The sequence below is a fragment of the Anoplopoma fimbria genome, chromosome 6, assembly GCF_027596085.1.
Source record: "Anoplopoma fimbria isolate UVic2021 breed Golden Eagle Sablefish chromosome 6, Afim_UVic_2022, whole genome shotgun sequence".
Taxonomy (NCBI): domain Eukaryota; kingdom Metazoa; phylum Chordata; class Actinopteri; order Perciformes; family Anoplopomatidae; genus Anoplopoma; species Anoplopoma fimbria.
Genome location: NC_072454.1, coordinates 24,032,463 through 24,049,945, shown reverse-complemented (window position 1 = coordinate 24,049,945; position 17,483 = coordinate 24,032,463). Strand labels below are relative to the sequence as shown.

At 42.1% G+C, this 17,483-nt stretch overlaps 1 protein-coding gene across 1 annotated transcript in view; it reads right to left on the bottom strand.

Moving 5' to 3' along the window:
- Positions 1-17,483, bottom strand: part of dntt (deoxynucleotidyltransferase, terminal) — a 72,232-nt gene that overhangs the window by 24,735 nt on the left and 30,014 nt on the right. The window contains exons 8-10 of the mRNA XM_054600627.1: positions 10,523-10,625; positions 2,592-2,840; positions 2,137-2,220 (exon numbers count right to left, since the gene is read on the bottom strand). Coding sequence (XP_054456602.1) covers positions 2,137-2,220; positions 2,592-2,840; positions 10,523-10,625 — 436 coding nt within the window. The remainder of the gene's footprint in view (positions 1-2,136; positions 2,221-2,591; positions 2,841-10,522; positions 10,626-17,483) is intronic.

Sequence of the window (17,483 nt, the reverse complement as noted above, 5' to 3'; positions counted from 1 at the left end):
TAAGCTGAAAGTGGCTTCGCTGATCAACACGAAGTCAGACAAACGTTTCAGCATTTGCTTGATTCAAACTCCCCGCTCGCTGCACGGAAAAACAAAAAACGGCTGCCATCTTTCCCCTCCTGCCTCATCACACCTGTCGCCAAAAGCGATTGGTCAGTTCTCGTTAGCTCGTTAGCTACAATCACACCCTGTGACTTGTTTCACCTTTTGTCAAAACGGATGTTGCATGTGGAGAACGGCTCCTCTGCGTGGCTAAAATGATCGCAGGTACCATGACCAAAGGTTTCAAGCTGTCATAGTTGTCAACATGGTAGCGCTACCGTCACTGCATGAGACTTTTAACTACTGGATGAAAACACACCTACATGGTAACAAAGGCAAGGTGTTCCTAAACAAAACCTAATTGGCCCTTGCATTGCAGGCAAGCATAGAGTTAATTGGTTATTTAATTGCATGAGTTTTGGCATTTAGCTTTATTTCACTGGGTAAGGTAAGACGTGGTCTGTTTAATTTCCGATGTAATTACCTTTACGCCAACAAGCATTGCGCCTTTCATATATTGAAACATTAAGGTGGATTTAGTTCATAAAACTTGCTCTGGTGTAGTCGTGTGTACTGTGATGGAGCATTGCACTGCATCCAGCCCGCCAAACCCTTCCCGCCTGCCACTAAGCGCTGTGCTATAATTAAAAAGTGTTGTCCTCGCTCCAGTATCAACTTTCTGCTCCGCTCAGAGAGGGAGAACATATTGCATCAAATCATTTGACTTAATTTGTGTAAGTTTTCTCATTCTGTGGTATTGTCAACGCGCCAGCCCTGATCTTTCCAAAAGACATTGGAGGAAACAAAGATTTGGCTGTTATTTAATTTCTACATTCATAAGCGCACACTCAAAGCAGAGACCAACTATTAACTCTTTGGAAAACAATGATCTTTCCAAATCGCTCCTTCTTTTCAAGATCAATCAAAGAGGAGGTTGTGGTTTTTCAGTTTCACTGGCAGTTACTTACACAACAAAGCATTTTGCTTGTGCCCTCCCTGGATTAAATCCCTCCGAAATGCTGCCTACTGTGCATCTCTAAAATTGTTTAGAATAGATCTGGTATCCTGTCCAATTGGCTGCTTTTTTTCCAACAACAGCCGGCTGTGCAAGTTACAACATATCCCATTCATTTTCAGAAACAGGGTGAGTTGTCGTTTGCAATTGTGTATGGGATGAGTAGTTCCTTCACTCTTAAAATAATGATGTACACAGTCTCGTACATTTGCCAATTTTTTCCATTTTCCAGGTATTTTTTCACAATACATCATCTCGTAGGTGGTTGGCTTGGCCTCATACTTAAATTTCTTGTTCTAAGGATTATCTGAATGGAATATAAAGTAGCCGCAGCCGTTCAAAAAGTGGGCTGTCACTGTTGTGCTCTTATAGCGCTGGCGAACCTTATTAAGTCAGAGGAATTGATGCTAAACTAGCTAGTGAAATGGTCGGTGACTTTATGAGCCAAAGATCTTTATATGCAGTTTATGTTTGAAATAGATATGTACTTTTATGTAAAAGTGAAGTTACTGTCCACGTTCCTGCTCCACATACAATTCCCGTAAAAAGGAGTCCACAGGTGCCTGTGCAACTACTTCTCTCAAAGCAGCTGACCATCACGATGTCAGACCCTCTATTTATAGCTTCAAATAACTAATTAAAATCAAATTCATCAGAACAGTGAACACTTTGATGAGAACGAACTTTAATTCGAACAACCATCTTTGGAAAAAAGAAATATGAGGTGCACTTTGACTTTGCTGCCATGTATGTGGCGGGGCTTGTGACCTATACTGCAGCCACCGAGGTGCGATCGAGATGTTTTGGCTTTACTTTTAGGGAGCTGTCATGTCGTCCATCTTGATATACCATCTGTGGTCTCAACTAAAACCCAAATGGCCAACTTTCAAGAATATCTGACACAAATGTTTCTATGTTTTGCAGCTCTAAATAAGCACAATGGCAAATTTTCATTCCATCATATGGTACGCTTTTGTTTAAGTAACTAGTATAAATCTTAACTGAATTCTTGCCCGTTATCAGTTCATTGACTAAGGAATCAGCTCTAGTTATTGTGTATCTAATGCTGCACTAAGTACCTTGGTTTTGTCGTACAGGGCGTGGTTGTCCAGAAGCATCCTTTGCTTCCCTCGAGCGAACCTCCTCAGGTCTCTCTCAAACTGCTGTGGAAGAAAAGAATCAATAGTCTGAAACCAAATATCTATTTCACTTATGTTATTATGGCACTGAAAGGAAATACAGGTTATATGAATGCATTTTTTCTTCCAGTATTTGTATTGACTATTTCATATCTTTCAAATCTCTTTATAGGTGGTTTTGTTGTCTAAAATGTATATCTCCATAGTGCCAGACAGACTAAAGACTACCTGGACCTTGACCTTGTTCTATTACATGGTGGTGGCACACACAAGACTTGATAGATCATGAAAAACAGCAACCTCTACATTTTTCTTTTCTTTTTTTTTAACCCAATGAATTCCACCTGCAGCTACTGCTCACTGTCATTCAGTCTGTACTATATAATCCTTCATACCCTGGAGCCTGTCCAGCCCAGGAGAGCAAAGGCATAACGATCCATAGGTGGCGACACCAAGTCCACGCGCACTGCCCTCCAGCCCCTGGAGTCCCCCTCGGCACTGTGGAGACCTCCCTCCACTCCGCTGGCGTCCAGCCGCAGGATCAGGAAGCACTTTGCGAAGTGGTCCATGGCCTCAAACCTGAGGCTGGGAAGCTTCGCCATATCAAAGGTGGAGGCCTGGTAGTCACAGTACAGCAGAATGCCCTGGTGATGAGAGACAAATGGAGTGTTTTAGCACGGATATTGGAGATAGCTTTCTTTATAAAAATGCTTTCTTCCACTATATATCATAAAATAATCTTGACAACCATAAATAGCAGTATTATTTGTAACACTCAGATTAAATATGAATAGAAAAATAAAGTCAAAGTCATGCAATTGAAATTATGGAAAGGCCTTTCTGCAAGGGTCTTGGCGAGCGACTTTAAAGAGGGCAGCCAGTCTCTCAATCTTTCTTGAGCGCGCACCCGGGGGTCCTGACAGCAAAAACCCGGTCACCTTTCATCTTTAGCCCAGACTTCAGAAGAAGCCAAGATGAGCTCTTCTGTATCTGAGGATCAGAGGCTTGTAGAAGGAAAAAAGTCCTGATTTATAATCTGTAAGTGAGGTGTTGATCTGCCGCATCAATTCAAAAAGACAACATCATTTAGAGTGACGTTGTCTCTTAGCCCTGAACAGAAATCACTGAGGATTACAGTAATGAGTATGAGAGGAAGGCCAGACTGTCTGGCAGGAATTTAATGTTTAAATTTGTATTTTAAAAAGACACAATTACTGGAATGATGCTCAAACTTGGATCAAAAAGCACAATTACAGTAAAATGTTTCAATTCATGAGTGGATGTAACAGTATTTGTTAGGGGACTGTCAAATTCACTTTTTCCGAGGCAATTAAAACAGCTTCTCTATTGTCACAGATAAGCTACGGAATATCTGATGGCATTAATGTATTTAAGTAAAAAGTTTTTACTGGAAAAATTGGTTGAATATCGTCAGTGTGGAAGTGATTGCTGGTCTGGCAGACAAGGACGACTGTCCCGCTGTCTGACCTAGAATTGAGCCATTAAACACACCAAAGCCAGCCTTTCTGTTTATTTGACAGGTTGGATGAGAGCACGGCCACGGAGGAGCCAGCTCCTTATTTGAAGAATGGTAAAAACCTTGGGACCATTTGTGGCCTAATGTTTTCACAGAGCGCCTCCCTTATTCTGGATTCATCTGATGCTCATTTTACCCAAATAGTTTCAGTGCTGTGGTTCTTAAAGGAGCCTGACTGCCATTCTCACAGAACCTTATTGCGATCCATGAGCACTACAACTTTCTTTAGAACCAGGAAGCTCAAAATCTTGGGGATAAAAGGCGGCTTCGAAGCAGGCCTGGAGGTATGTTATGTTTCTTCAAGGGGAGACATCCCGGGAAAAAACATTGTTTTTATGCACCGGTCCATTTTGAGATGTCTTTTTTCAAAATATCGTACACACTCAGGTGTTATTTTACTTAGCAGACGCTTTTATCCAAAGCGACTTACAGTCAGTAGTATATTACATATCATTCACCCATTCACACACTGATGACAGGCTACCATCAAGGTGCCACCATCAGACTCTAACTAACATTCATCATCCAGTCCACACCGATGGCAAGCCTTCAGGAGCAACTTGGGGTTAAGTGTCTTGCCCAAGGACACATCGACTGAAGCTGAAGCCGGGTATCGAACCACCGACCCTCTGATTGGAGAACTACCTTGCACTCCACTACACCACAGCCCCCCCCACATCTGCCCAGACTTGTCATCGGTCTAATTTGAGCCCGGAGTGGTGAAAAAAAAAGTGGATGGCTGAGCATCCAATAGAGAGATGAGCCTCCAGTCATCCATAGTAGATGGCTGAAGCCCATTCCGTGGTAAATGGTTCCACTCCTCAGATAATGGAAATCTTTGCCAAGTAAGATGTCAGCGTGTTGAAGAGAAGAAGAGAGAGGGTCACTGATGAGAAACAAAGCCCTGAGTGTAGAAAAGAGTGAAATGGAGTGAGTCCGAGGGAGTTCCAGAATAGAGCGATCAACCTGTGAGAGAGAGAGAGAGAGAGAGAAATAGGTATACAAGGAGTTAGCCCGGAAAGACAAAAAAGGAGAGAGAGTGAGGAAAGAAAGACAATAGAGTCTGTGAATTGATTTCCTCCGAGCCCGGGCCCGGCTGATTGGGCCTCCTCCCTGGATGCAGCACTGTTAAGGCGATTAAGATTACAAATTGTCAATTTAATTCCGGCGCCCGGACGTAATTGTTGGGATGCTACTCTCCTCTTGCTGGCCATAAATCGAACGTGCTCTCCTTAAAGAGCAATAATTGTTGGAGCGAGCGGAATGAGCGGCGAGCCCCTGCCCGTCTGGCCAATGACTGAGGTTAATCACAAAGCATTAAACACCTAGTCAGCATGCCCCAGAGGGCGCTGGGAAAAGGAGGTAGTGAGAAATCCAAGGTGGCACCCGGGAAGCAGATCTCAACTAAATAGCCTCCTCGCTCCTCCACCTCCAATCATCTTCCTAGGATGGACTCGTTTGTTAAAGGCAAAAAAATATTCTTGACGTCTGCTCCGCCTTCGCAATTACAGATAACCACTCACATTCCGATAAAGGGCAGGGAGAGGGCTTCTTAAAGTTCCCTTTACGTCCAGTAATAGCCTCGCTAAAGGCAGCGACACTTCCCACTCAGATAATGAGGCCAGGAAGACGGCATAAAAGCGCTCGAACGCTGATTAATCTGAAATTAAAAATCCCTGCGAGCCACACTTGAGACAAGTTGTGGGAGAAGGGTCCGCAAGCCCCATCTCATGCATCCACAGATGTAGGTCACGTCTCATTCTGATGGCAGATATTTTCGTCCCTTCCTTAGCAGTGTGTTTCTCTAAGCCTCCAATCCTTGCCTGAAGAAAAAAAGCATTAATGAGTTATGGTGACAGTTGCACAAGACCGCTAAGCACCTGAAAGCGGACGCCCTTTGTTCCGAGAGTTTCGCGGCCCTCCTGCCTTTCGCTCGCACACACATGCTGCAGTGGCGCCGCTTTTTCTCTGAGACACACGCACACACACACTTTCACAAATCCACCATGAAAACAGGATGTCATGTAGTTCTCCGTCTCAGCATCGCCGGGAGCTGTTTAGCCCTATAGTGCTCTGTAATCATCTCCCACGCAGCAGGTAATGTCAGCGAGCATCTGAGAGTAAGCTTATTCCACCAGAACTGTTTACAGAGGGAATTACAGAGGAGGACAGCAGGAAGATAATCTTTCCCCCAAAAGCTTCGCCTCTGAGCGCTGGGGGAAAAAATAATAAAGAGTAAAGTGAACATGACTTTTGAAATTGTGATAAAAAAAAGATTTCTTTTAGATTATTTGCTCTTTATTTGATGGGGAGCGATGAGCGTCCATGGCCTCCTGCATCCGTGCAGAGGACCGTTTACATGGACGCGAAGGGGCTCTGATCTCATCTCGCAATCTCTCTCACTCACAGAGAGAGCGAGAGAGAGACTTCAAAAACCCTGCCTCCGAGTCGCAGATTAGCGCGCGTTAGCCACCGGGCCGTTTGAACCGCGCTTCCGCTTTGATTTCGCAGCTCCGGCAGAATGAAAGGGACTGATTGCTGAAATTAAAGCGCAGCGGGTCCGTGGGTTTGTGTGCGCGTGTTTCCTCTCAGTGTCAGTCAAAGTGGCCGCTGCTGCTCGGATTTTTATTCAAGCGGAAAAACTCTCCGCTCCCTGACTGCGTCGACTCGCTCCAGATGCAGAACAACGAGGGGGGGGGGGAGGCTCATCCTTCAGAAAGCAGCACTTATACAGTATTTAGAGACAGCGGTGATAGATGGGCGGAGGATGAAACATGGCCCTCTCCCGCTCTCAGTCGCAATTACCAGGGCCAAGCTGAATCTCATCTGTCTGCCACAGAAGCTTGGTGGCTGACCTTGCCTCTGCCCCCAAGTTATGCTTTCAGAATATCAGCAGGAGGGGGAGGAGAAGGAAGGGGGGAGAAAAAAAATGATGAACCTGTTTTTACAAGGACGTTTCTAGATAGATGTATTTTTAACTCCCTGCAGGCTGGGTGGAGGGGGTGGAGAGGGGGGTTTCAGGGACTGTCTGTGATATTAGGCCTGAGTGAAGACACGTGGGCTCCACCCCAGGGGGCTTGATTGCAGATGACAAGGTTACGCGACTCAGAGTCAACCTCTGCTTCCGCCACTTAATCATTGTCTCTTGTGTCCTCGTCCCTGCGGACGCGTCTCCTCTGCACCCCTGTTCCGTCCAGCTTGCGGAGAGGAAAGCTTTCCGGTCGTGTCCTGAAGCCTTTTAAACACCTGCCCTGCCCCGTCTCTCGCGTCCATCTTACCTCCTTGTCCCCCTGCACATTCACACCCGAGTTCGCACCCTCACCTCGTCCCCGCTTCACCTACAGTGAACGTTGAGTGGCTGCGAGAGGCGAGAGCTGCCCGGCGATAGGCGTGCGTTGAGTGGGTGGTAATTATCGTCAGGGTTGGAGCAGGGAAGGAGCGGAGGCATGCGGAGGTGTGGACGGATGGAGGGACGGAGGGATTTATTTTTAAATCCTGTCATGACAAAAAAAAGAAGCCGAGACTAGACTGCGCGGCCCTGCTCTTCATCAAACACTTGTCTCCTATCATGACTCCTTCCAGCTACGCGTTTATCTGAGGGAGGAAACTTTGTTGACAAGTCCTCTCCCTCCCTTTTTTTTTCTTCACAGAACATCATGTGCTGTACATCCTTTGGAAATGAGTTATGTTGCTCATAACTCATTTGCATTTGCCTTTGGAAATCTACATTACATTACATTACATTACAGTCATTTAGCAGACGCTTTTATCCAAAGCGACTTACAGGAAGTGTATTCCACATAGGTATTCAAATCTAGTTGTGCTGTAACTTGTTCGTCATGTTGAGTGGAAAGAGATCAACTGTCTATGTCACAGTAATAGGGACTTTACTAATACAGACATTTTAGCAGCTCTGTTTGTTATCTTAGAGGATTGGTTTTAGACTTTAAACTAAATAAGTATACATAATAATCCATCTTAATGCAATACAGAATGCAATGTGTACAATGATCTCCCAACCACGCAGGGATCCACACAAAGGGTGGGACGCAATGTAATAATGCAGAGTAAAATCTACAGTTCTTTTCTGTGCAAGTTGATTTTTAAAGTCCTGTATAAACAGGGGACATTTCAGCATCTTCAGATGACCATCTGATTGAACAGCTACGCTTGTGTTTGAATCAATACAGCTGTCTAGACGCCAGTGAGCCGTATTGGTGGGGACGTGTTGCAAGTCCAGTTAGAGTGACAGAGGAATGAGACTAAAGGCTTATTAGATGTCACAACACTGCAGAGTGGTTTTAAACACTATGAGAAAGGATTTTACATTTGTTGGTTTTACAATGAAGTTACTGTGGTGAAAGTTTTTAATAGTATAATCGCTCTGCTAAGGTTCATGCTTCATGGCCAGTTTATAGATGAGGAATGTGTCAATGTCACCTCACTGTCCTGTGAAAACTTTGTGTCTCAAAAACAGCCCTGGTTCTGTCGATGCACTTTCAGATAACCGATTGTTATGATGAGTTAACTATAGTTGACCTGAGTAGACTTTTGTACTTATCAAACACAGGTGTAACTAATTATTTTTTGCTGCATTGCATTGCAATAATTACTGGAACAGAAACCATCGTTAATGTTATTAGTTCCAACAGTGCTTTTCGAAATGTTGTGCTGTGACAAAACTTTTCAAAATAAAATAAATTATTTTCTAGCAATGTAAAGTAAAGAAGAGACAATTTGACACGGAGGAAGAGAAAAGCTGGTGATGGACCTCAAGCAAACACGTCAGTGAAAACCTTTTTTTGCTCTCCAGTTCACCCTCAATACAGAATTACAGCAGAAGAGCCTTTTGTCTTCAATATGTAAGTAAAACAACGCCTTGTATGTCGCAGGCCAACCAACCACCTTGCAGTTTATATCCATGTCTGTCTAAAATGTCATCACGTCATGATTTTATCCTATTAGACATTTAATTAGTATATAAATTATTTAGTTACAGCCCAAAATGGGACTTGTGAGGTCATAGTGACCTTTAAGCATCAAAATGTGCACCGTTACACTTGCTTTCCTAATTTTCACAAAAGAAACTAATGTAGAAACATAAATTTCACATTTTTGTTAAAGATAATCTAATAAAATTCCACTCGGCTCCTTTAGATATTTTCCTCAAACCAGTAATGGGTAAAATAAAATGGGATAAACATGTGCATGGATTGGTAGTGTGAAATTTCTTCACCTGCAAAGGGGGCACGAGAGAAAAAGAACCACTGCTTGAAAGTCTGCTGATCTTCAAGAATCTCAAATGGTGTGGTCATTATGGATGAAAAACAACCACTAACTTTTTCTTTTTAAAGCAAAACATTGAAATCTTTGCTTCTGATTCATGCTTGCCAGCTATCTAACTGCACATTCAATCGATGATTGTGTAACTGAACTTGCAGACATTAAAGTGACTTCGCTATTTCCTCCTCTTACACAACAAATATTTTTAAACTTCAGATTTTTCCCTTTGGTTTAAATGCAAACGGTGCTGATATTGAAATTGCTGTTCTCATCTATTCTTATAAAGCCGGAAAGCTGGACGAGCTAAATGTGGTGGGTGTAAAAATGAACACGCTGGACTTCTGCTTGCACAATTGTGATTAAGACCTCAGTTTAGTGTAATTAGGTAAATGTGTTTACATGCACTGCGTTTTAATCTGACACCTCTGGAGCGCTCTGATATTTGTCACATTACTGCGATACAAGCAGCAAATAATTGTCATCATTTGAGTACAGCCAATAATTAAACCATTACGTGCAAGTAAACATAAGCTGCCATTAACATTGTCTACCACTGTGTTGTCTCTCACGCAGACAGTTTCTCACAGCTCTCGTTTCCCTTTGCTTTAATCAGACGCCATCTGTCTGTCTCTCCTCCAGATCCATCGTCTCCTTTTTGCTCCTCCTTTCTGCATTGAGGGATCCATTTTCCATTAAGGGGCCTCAAGAGCAGCCGCTGGTCCTTGAAAGCCCAGCTAAAAGTTCTTAAAGTGACTTGCTAAATTGTACCATTTCTCTCTTACCTGATTCACTCACCTTTCCCCAATCTCGTTCCATTAAAGGCAACTAAATCAGAACCTTGGACCACTTTTTATAGTTTTATAAAAAAGACTTTACTGAACAAAAATGTTTTGGGGCCAAAAAACTTAATTTTCATTGAAAAATATGTGTCCTAGAGTTAGTGGTATTCATGCCATGTAGAAATCATATCTGATTATGCACGTTTTTGTCAAATGTATGTAAAAATCTTCCCAGTGTACGTAATTATTGAATATACTGACTGTCCTCCATATTACCTACTTCCCTCTTCAATTTAATCGGGTCACGTACAAGCAAGCTAGCGTTATCTTTGGCAGCTAGATCAGTTAGCTACGCAGCAGAAGAGAATACTTGGTGACAACTAATGTATGTTAATCTCCATTGAAGCACTGGAAACACATATGGCAGGATTTACCCCAAAGTTTCCCTTCTTTGAAACTCCAAACCAGCTCAATAATTTATCTAAAATTTCAGAATGTTCAAACAGTGTTCTGGACTCCTACCGAAGTGTTCTGTTTATTCTATAATTGTGTCCTTCTTTTTACCTTATCCTGTCTTAAATCTATACAGGATTCTTATTTAGTGATTTGGATTCAATCCAATAGTGCCAGTTAATTAGATATTAATTTCCATTCTATTTAATTCATTCACGAATGATGATCAACCTCATTACGTCCCTTAATTGCAAAAAATAGGGAAACAACATACCTTCTTTTTCAGTTCAGCAATAATTTTGCATAGCAGACTCTCCTCCATCCCCAGCTCAGGTGTGGTCACGATAAAGTCTACATCATGACCAAACTCCTTCCCCCTGGAGATAAAAACATAGCACCGTTACTCATTCACTGTGTGCAGGAGATAATGAACAGAATTATCTTTTAGTCACAGCCCTTAACTGATGAAGAGGGAAGGTGGCAGGCAGAGCTATTAAAAGCACAGACCATACTAATGGCATTTACTTTTTTTCAGTATTCCAACAAGTAATGTGTCTTAAGTTGTTAAGTGTGAAAGCTCCCTTTTATTGTTGCCTCAGCTGTCAGAGCTTTAACTTTTATGAGAATCATCATCTTCTGCTTGGATCAGTGTCATAAAACAGACCCATATGGAGGCTGGCTGCGCTGACACAATGCATTTACTCCGTCAGCACAACTGGACCGTAGTGGAAGTGATTATTAAGTGATTATCAGGCAGGAACAGATACAATGAAAAGCTCAGCAGAGAACCCCTGCATGTGCATAAGATCGTACACAAACTGCAAAATAAAAGCTTCTCTCTGAACTCAATGTACTGAATCAGTGACAAGACATCAGTATCACTTCTATTATTCAGGAGAGAGATGCAGCTTGATATGATTGATGTCTGACTATATCAGTAGTCTCACAGTGGAGCAGTTAAAGCCTGTTTATGGTATCAGGGTTGAGATTTGTTGATCTCTTTTGAATTCATGTTGTGACTTCTTTGAGGACAATACTATAAGAGCATGTGAGGCAGAGTGAAATGTAAACCCGGGACATTTGGTTATCAAAGTCTTATTCTGAAAGTCAAATAAGTAGGTTTAGCGCTGTGTGAATTTGCCACCACAGTCATATCGGGAGGCTCCCAGTTTCTAAGATCCGGAGTTGTTGTTCTGTTGATCTGTGCTACCTTGTACTTTAGTTTAAATGTATTGCTATGCTAACATGTACTTGTTTTTGTTGTTGTACAGTTTACTTGTATTCAACCTCCTCTTGCCGGCGTAGAAACTGCTCCACAAAAGAACTCTTAAACTCATCGTCACGATAGCAAATAGCCTAACTATCTGTTAGCAAGCAAGTTAGCTAGCTAGTAACTAGCTAGCTATTGAAATTGACTACTGCTGATATGTTCCCAGCTGGCTACCGTGTTAGCGGTTAGCCTGACAGCTAGTGCAGTTTTCTATTGATGTTTTTTACATTTTAACGAGAACAAAGGGGACCTGCAATGTAAATGTATATGTAAAACGTGACAGTGCTAACCTGTGCCCTATTAGAGCAGGTTGCACACTGGCCAGATATATTCTAGTTTCTTCATTTTATTTGTTATCATGTTTTATTATTTATTATATCCTGCAAGCACAAAAGATGTTTAGTCCTAGTTGTGTTGTTAAGTGTTGTAACCAAGGCTAATACAGCTCTGTGGCTAGATATGCTAGCATAATAAACACATGCGGGTTTACCACGCTATCTGGCTAACATATGTCATTTCTGGTCATTTCTGTATGAACAACTTGGTTCATTTATTAATACAACTTATTTTGGTTATACAGTTTGCAAATTTAATCAACCAAATGTTTGTTGCATGAGCTCCCATCAATAATACCTGCTGGTCATGGGTCCAAACTGCCAAAAAGGAAATTAAATTCTCCAATGGGCCTTATCATACTCAGACTGTACCATTTGAGTAGGGGACAGAGAGGGGTTCATTGTTTCAGGGAATAATCATTTAAGTATCCTAAACAATCTTGTTAATATATCTGTCTTAGGACAATTAGAATAATTATTTAGAAGTAATTATGGTTTTAATAAAAATGTTATTTAATTGTCTTAATTGATTATGCACTTGGTTTGTCTGTAGGAGAAGCTTCCTGCTTAATAGATAGATAGATATTCCTTTATTGATCCCCATGGGGGAAATTCGGGTGTTCTATCATCTGCTGCCTGTCATGTAAGGTTACGCATGATAATAATTGTCATAAATGGTAATGCGCCAAAAAAATCGAAATAAAATAAAGCTTGTTCACAAAAGTCCAGTACAAGTCGGGTCTCAAGTTTTTTTTAGGACTAGTCTCAAGTCATTGTGTGTGCAAATTCAAGTGTGATTCAAGTCCAAGTTGCAAACTTGAGTCCACATCTCTGCCTCAAGGGGAGTTCATGGTTGGAGTTGAAGCTTCAGGTGCAGACCTGCTGGAAGCTTGCTGCTGGCTGCCCCAATAACTTTTCTTTTGTTCATCTCCTTAAGTCCTGAAACCAGCTAGCTGTTTAGAAAGCTAGCTTGCTAATTCCACCATGCTCTTATGCTACACTGGTTACAGTAAATGTGCAGAACAGCAGGCTGGTGGCCAGCCATCCGTCTCCGAAGCTGACTTTTTTTGTCACCATAACAACTAAAAACAATCGTCATTTTCTTTTATAAATGTCAAATCACCACGGAGAAACAGTTAAATGTCCGCTCTATTTCTGACAGGAGTTTAAACATTTTCTGCTGATGGGACATTCCCTGTCCTTGAAGGCATATTTATACTTCTATAGTTGTGCTTTGGAGGTCTTTAGAGAGGAGCTGATTTGTTCTATTATTACTGAAGCCCACTCCAACTACAAAAACGGTTGGCAACAAGCTCACATTGCACCTTGTTCGACAGTCGAGACAATGAGAACGTGAGTGCACGAGTGCTGAAGTTGCCCCTCAAAAGACTGAAGCTTCCCCCTGCCAGGCTGCGATCTGCTCAGGTTGGCCAGGCATCATATCAAACTGACCATTACCCAACACTGCTGACTCACACACACTCACAAACCTTTTGATAAACAATATGCAAAATCATAGGACACTAACACGGCAAAATTAAAAAGAACAGCGGTGCACGCTAATGTGGCTGCAAAGAAGCCTCAGCTGCAGCACGACTTTGTGTTTGATCTCCCCTTGTCGCCTCTAACAGATGAGTGATGGCAGCGAGTGCGAGGGACGCTAAAAGAGGGCGCAAATGGCGTGTGGAAAAGCTTCTAAAGGTCACCGCGGCTAATTCTGGGAGCAAGGAGGTATAAGAAAACAGCCATTAGAGCTCCACAAGGCATGATAATGTTAATGGTTAGCGTTAGTGGCAGAGAGCATGTACCCCCGATGGCAATATAATAGGGTGAGTGGCTGGCTTGCAGGTACACTCAGCAGATGCTGCTTCAGTCTCAGTCATTTAATTTGCACTGTGACCGTATGTAATTCATTCTTTTTCTAAAATAATAGAAAACCTGGGAGTGCTCACTTGTGTTTCAGTGGTATTCATGTCGGCCTTTATGTGAAAAAGTGGACACTTCTTTAATGAGATGACTGCTAGGACACAGCTATTTGAGACTGCATCACAGATTTCCATCTGCTGACGGAGCAATTTTCCTCAGAACCCTCTAACACTTAATTGGCGAGGTTGAGATTCCACAACACTTCCAGCTTGTGCAGTGCTCTCAAGTTGTTAAGTGAAATCTCACCCGCAAGCCTCTGCTGCGCTGGCAAAACTCACTCGAGTGCACTGCATAAATGTGTGCCGTGAATCGCAAAAAAAACAAAGCGGGAGAGATCATCAGCATAAATTGAGTTTACTTCCAATCAGAGCTTAAAAGAAGCAGATCTTATCATGGCATGGTAAACATGGGAATTGGGGTTTATTTAAGGGGAAGACGCCGTGGCATTACATTCCTCTTTCCTGATCGCAACGGAGCATTAGTATATGTCGGGTCTGTGCAGATTCAACCGCAGTCAGCGGAATAATAGATACATTCTCTCCGGCAGAGAGGTTGTTTTTTCTTCTTCTTTGCCTCTAATGGTGCACCTTCAGAACACTGTTTTTATTTAGCATGAGGGCATCCACTCCTGCTCAGCGGGAGATATGGCTAGGAAGGTTGGGCTGAAACTATTAGCTTTGATGGTGCCGTTAACACACTGTGCACGGTAACACCGCCAGTGTTCCTTTAAATTAAGTGCAACAAAAGAGTGGAGCGCTTGAATTTAGCCGGTCTACTATTTTATTGCGTGAGGGGAAATGCTAAATTATTAATTCCTTCAGCACAAAGCCCATAAAATATACATAGTTATATACAAATTTTGTGTGGACGACACGGCGACATGTATAAATAATACAGATGTATGAAGTGTTGCTGCTGCTGGAAATTTTCACAGGATGCATTTATTTGCGGTGAGGAAAGTTGGGCGGCAGTCAAAAGTGGCTGGTCAGGGCAATGAAACAGGTTTCACCTTGTATCGCACTTGCTTTCTTAAAGGGACAGTTCCGCCCAAAATCTAAAAATCATATATCACCCTCTTACCTGTAGTGCTATTTATCAATCTAGATTGTTTGCTGTGAGTTGGTAAGTGTTGGAAATATTGGCCGTAGAGATATCTGTATTCTCTCCGATATAATGAATATATGACACTCGGCTTGTGGTGCTGTGTGCTGTAAAAAAAATACATTTGAAAAAATTCTACAGCAATATGTCTACAGAAACCATGATGACCTTGTTATTCAAGATAATCCACAGACCTGGCTGTGTGCAGTTTCATGTAGGAACTATTTTCTTTCCACCATACTATACCCGCCAACCGTATCACGTCCACTAGTAGCTGTGTTGTTGTTTTTTTAGATAATCTTGAGGCCATGATTTCTGGAAAGAGATCATGACCTTTGAGCACCATAAGCTTTTCAGTGTCACATAGTCCCATTATATTGGAGAGAAGGCAGATATCCACTTGGGCAATAGCTCCAACACTGGGCAGCTCACACTAAAACAATCTCAATTGATTGAAAAAAACATACTATATGTAACAGGAAAAGTATATACTTTGATTTTGGGGTGAACTGTCCCTTTAAGAGTCTTGCTAACACAGAAAAACGAGGTGATAAGCAGGAAGACATGACATAAAAACAAGAAAAAGCACAAAGTGCAAAGCGTACTTGGGTTATACCTCATGATCAGACAGCTCGTTTTGCTCTTTCCCCGTCCGAGCTGATAATAGAGTTGTTTATAAAAATCATGACACTCTGAACTAAACTGATAAGGGTTATTTATCTCAGTTGTTGTTAGAGGGAAACAATGCAGCGGGACTCAGCCCCTGTTTGAGGATCTGAGAGCAGACACCATTGGACCCCTTATTAGTGTCACTTTGAGTCATAATCCAGACAATCTGATGTTAAATAAGATCCACGGCGGAGGACTTGCTGGCTTCACGCCGAAATAAACACACATTCCGCTGACACTGTGTGAGCCTTTCCACACGCAGTGGTGGTACAAGCTGTATTTCTAAGTCTAATCTATTTTTAATCCTCCCCCCAAACAAAACCACTTTAAGACTTGTCACCCGCCTTCCACAGCTGTCCTTTCAATAAGGCTAATGTCAGCGGCGTCAACAAATCCCTGCCACGCTGTGTCCCTCTGAAGTGGATGACAGCTTGAGTTTACTGGAGCACGGCACTTATTTCGTGGAACTTTTGGGAGCTGAGTTATTTTCTTTGTGTACGTTATCCAGAGATGAAAGATGTGTCGGAGCAGAAGGCATCTCTTTAAAGAGGTATATGATATGTGTGGTTTTCCAATTTTTTTTGACAAGGGCTATCGGCTGGAAAGATGAAGCTAATAAGAGACTCCACATCACGCTGGAAATTATAGGTAATTAAATCGAGCTTTGACAGGACTTTGGAAGGGAAATTTTTTTAAATATGTTACACAGGAGAGAATTAGTGGGTTATTAGTGGTGCTGCTGGCATCTTCGAGAGCATATGAAGTATTTTGGCGTAATAGGCCTTATAGCGCCTCCCGCTGTGTTTAAAACCACGTCTGGAGATTCTGCTTTTTCGGCGAGATAAAGGTAAATTACTTACTTACCCAATGATAATGTACAAGTCATCTTTCTTCAATTATAGCTCTGTGTGATTCCAATTAGTTCTCACATAATTCTCCCCAAGCCTGCACCAAATACGAGATGAAGTTATCATCTCCCTGAGTTTGAAGCCATAAAAGCTCCCTTACAGGCCCCTTTACGCTTTGCAGCAGACTCCTGGCCCATAAATCCTGCACCGTTCCTCCCCTTCATTCTTGATGTTAACTATGCATGATGCTCTAATCGTTTTTCCCATCTCTTTTACCACATCATCCCCTTGAGGAGCAGTTATTTACATAATCAGTTATCATTCCAGCTGTCATTCATTGTTTTGGAGATTAGAGATATTGGATATTCTTTGCTTAAAAAAAGCTGTGGACCTACAACCACTGAGACAGATCCAATATATACCACGGTCCAGGTGTTAAAGCAAGTAATGTTTGAGAAAACACAATATTCCTCTTCATTACATTCAGGAGTTTCACTGCTACCCAGTAAGTTGTCTTGTATGACCAGTAGCATATGGTGGCTATAAAGTTAGCTAGAGGTAAACTTAAGGTAAATATTGCTGCATAATGCACATTATCGAGTCGGTTTGCAGGCTTTATGACTGTGTCCCTGGACAGTAATACATTTTGACATTTTGACTGGAATGCCACCTGAAGTCAAATTTCTGTATCGCAAAGTCAAGTGAACCCCACCAACCTCAAAATCCAAGATGGCTGCTCAACCCATAAACATTAAAGAGGCTGCTGTTTATTAGCATTTCTGTCCTGTCTCATTTAATCATTCATACATACAGTGCTGTCCAACTTATATCTGTGGAGATGTTGCCTCAGTGTTTATATCAGCAAAATACTGCCGTAGTAATAATAATACATTTATTACACACAGTAATGAGTCGTTGCCAACTGGTAATGCTAATTTAGATTTCCTTTTGATTTCAAATTAAAGAACACATCAGCATTAAACGCAGTTGCAGTTTAACGTCCGGCAGCACTATTTTTCAGTACGTACTTACTGCAAAAAACAGTATAATGTAAAGGTCAGCATATACTGTAAGTACAAAACTAAA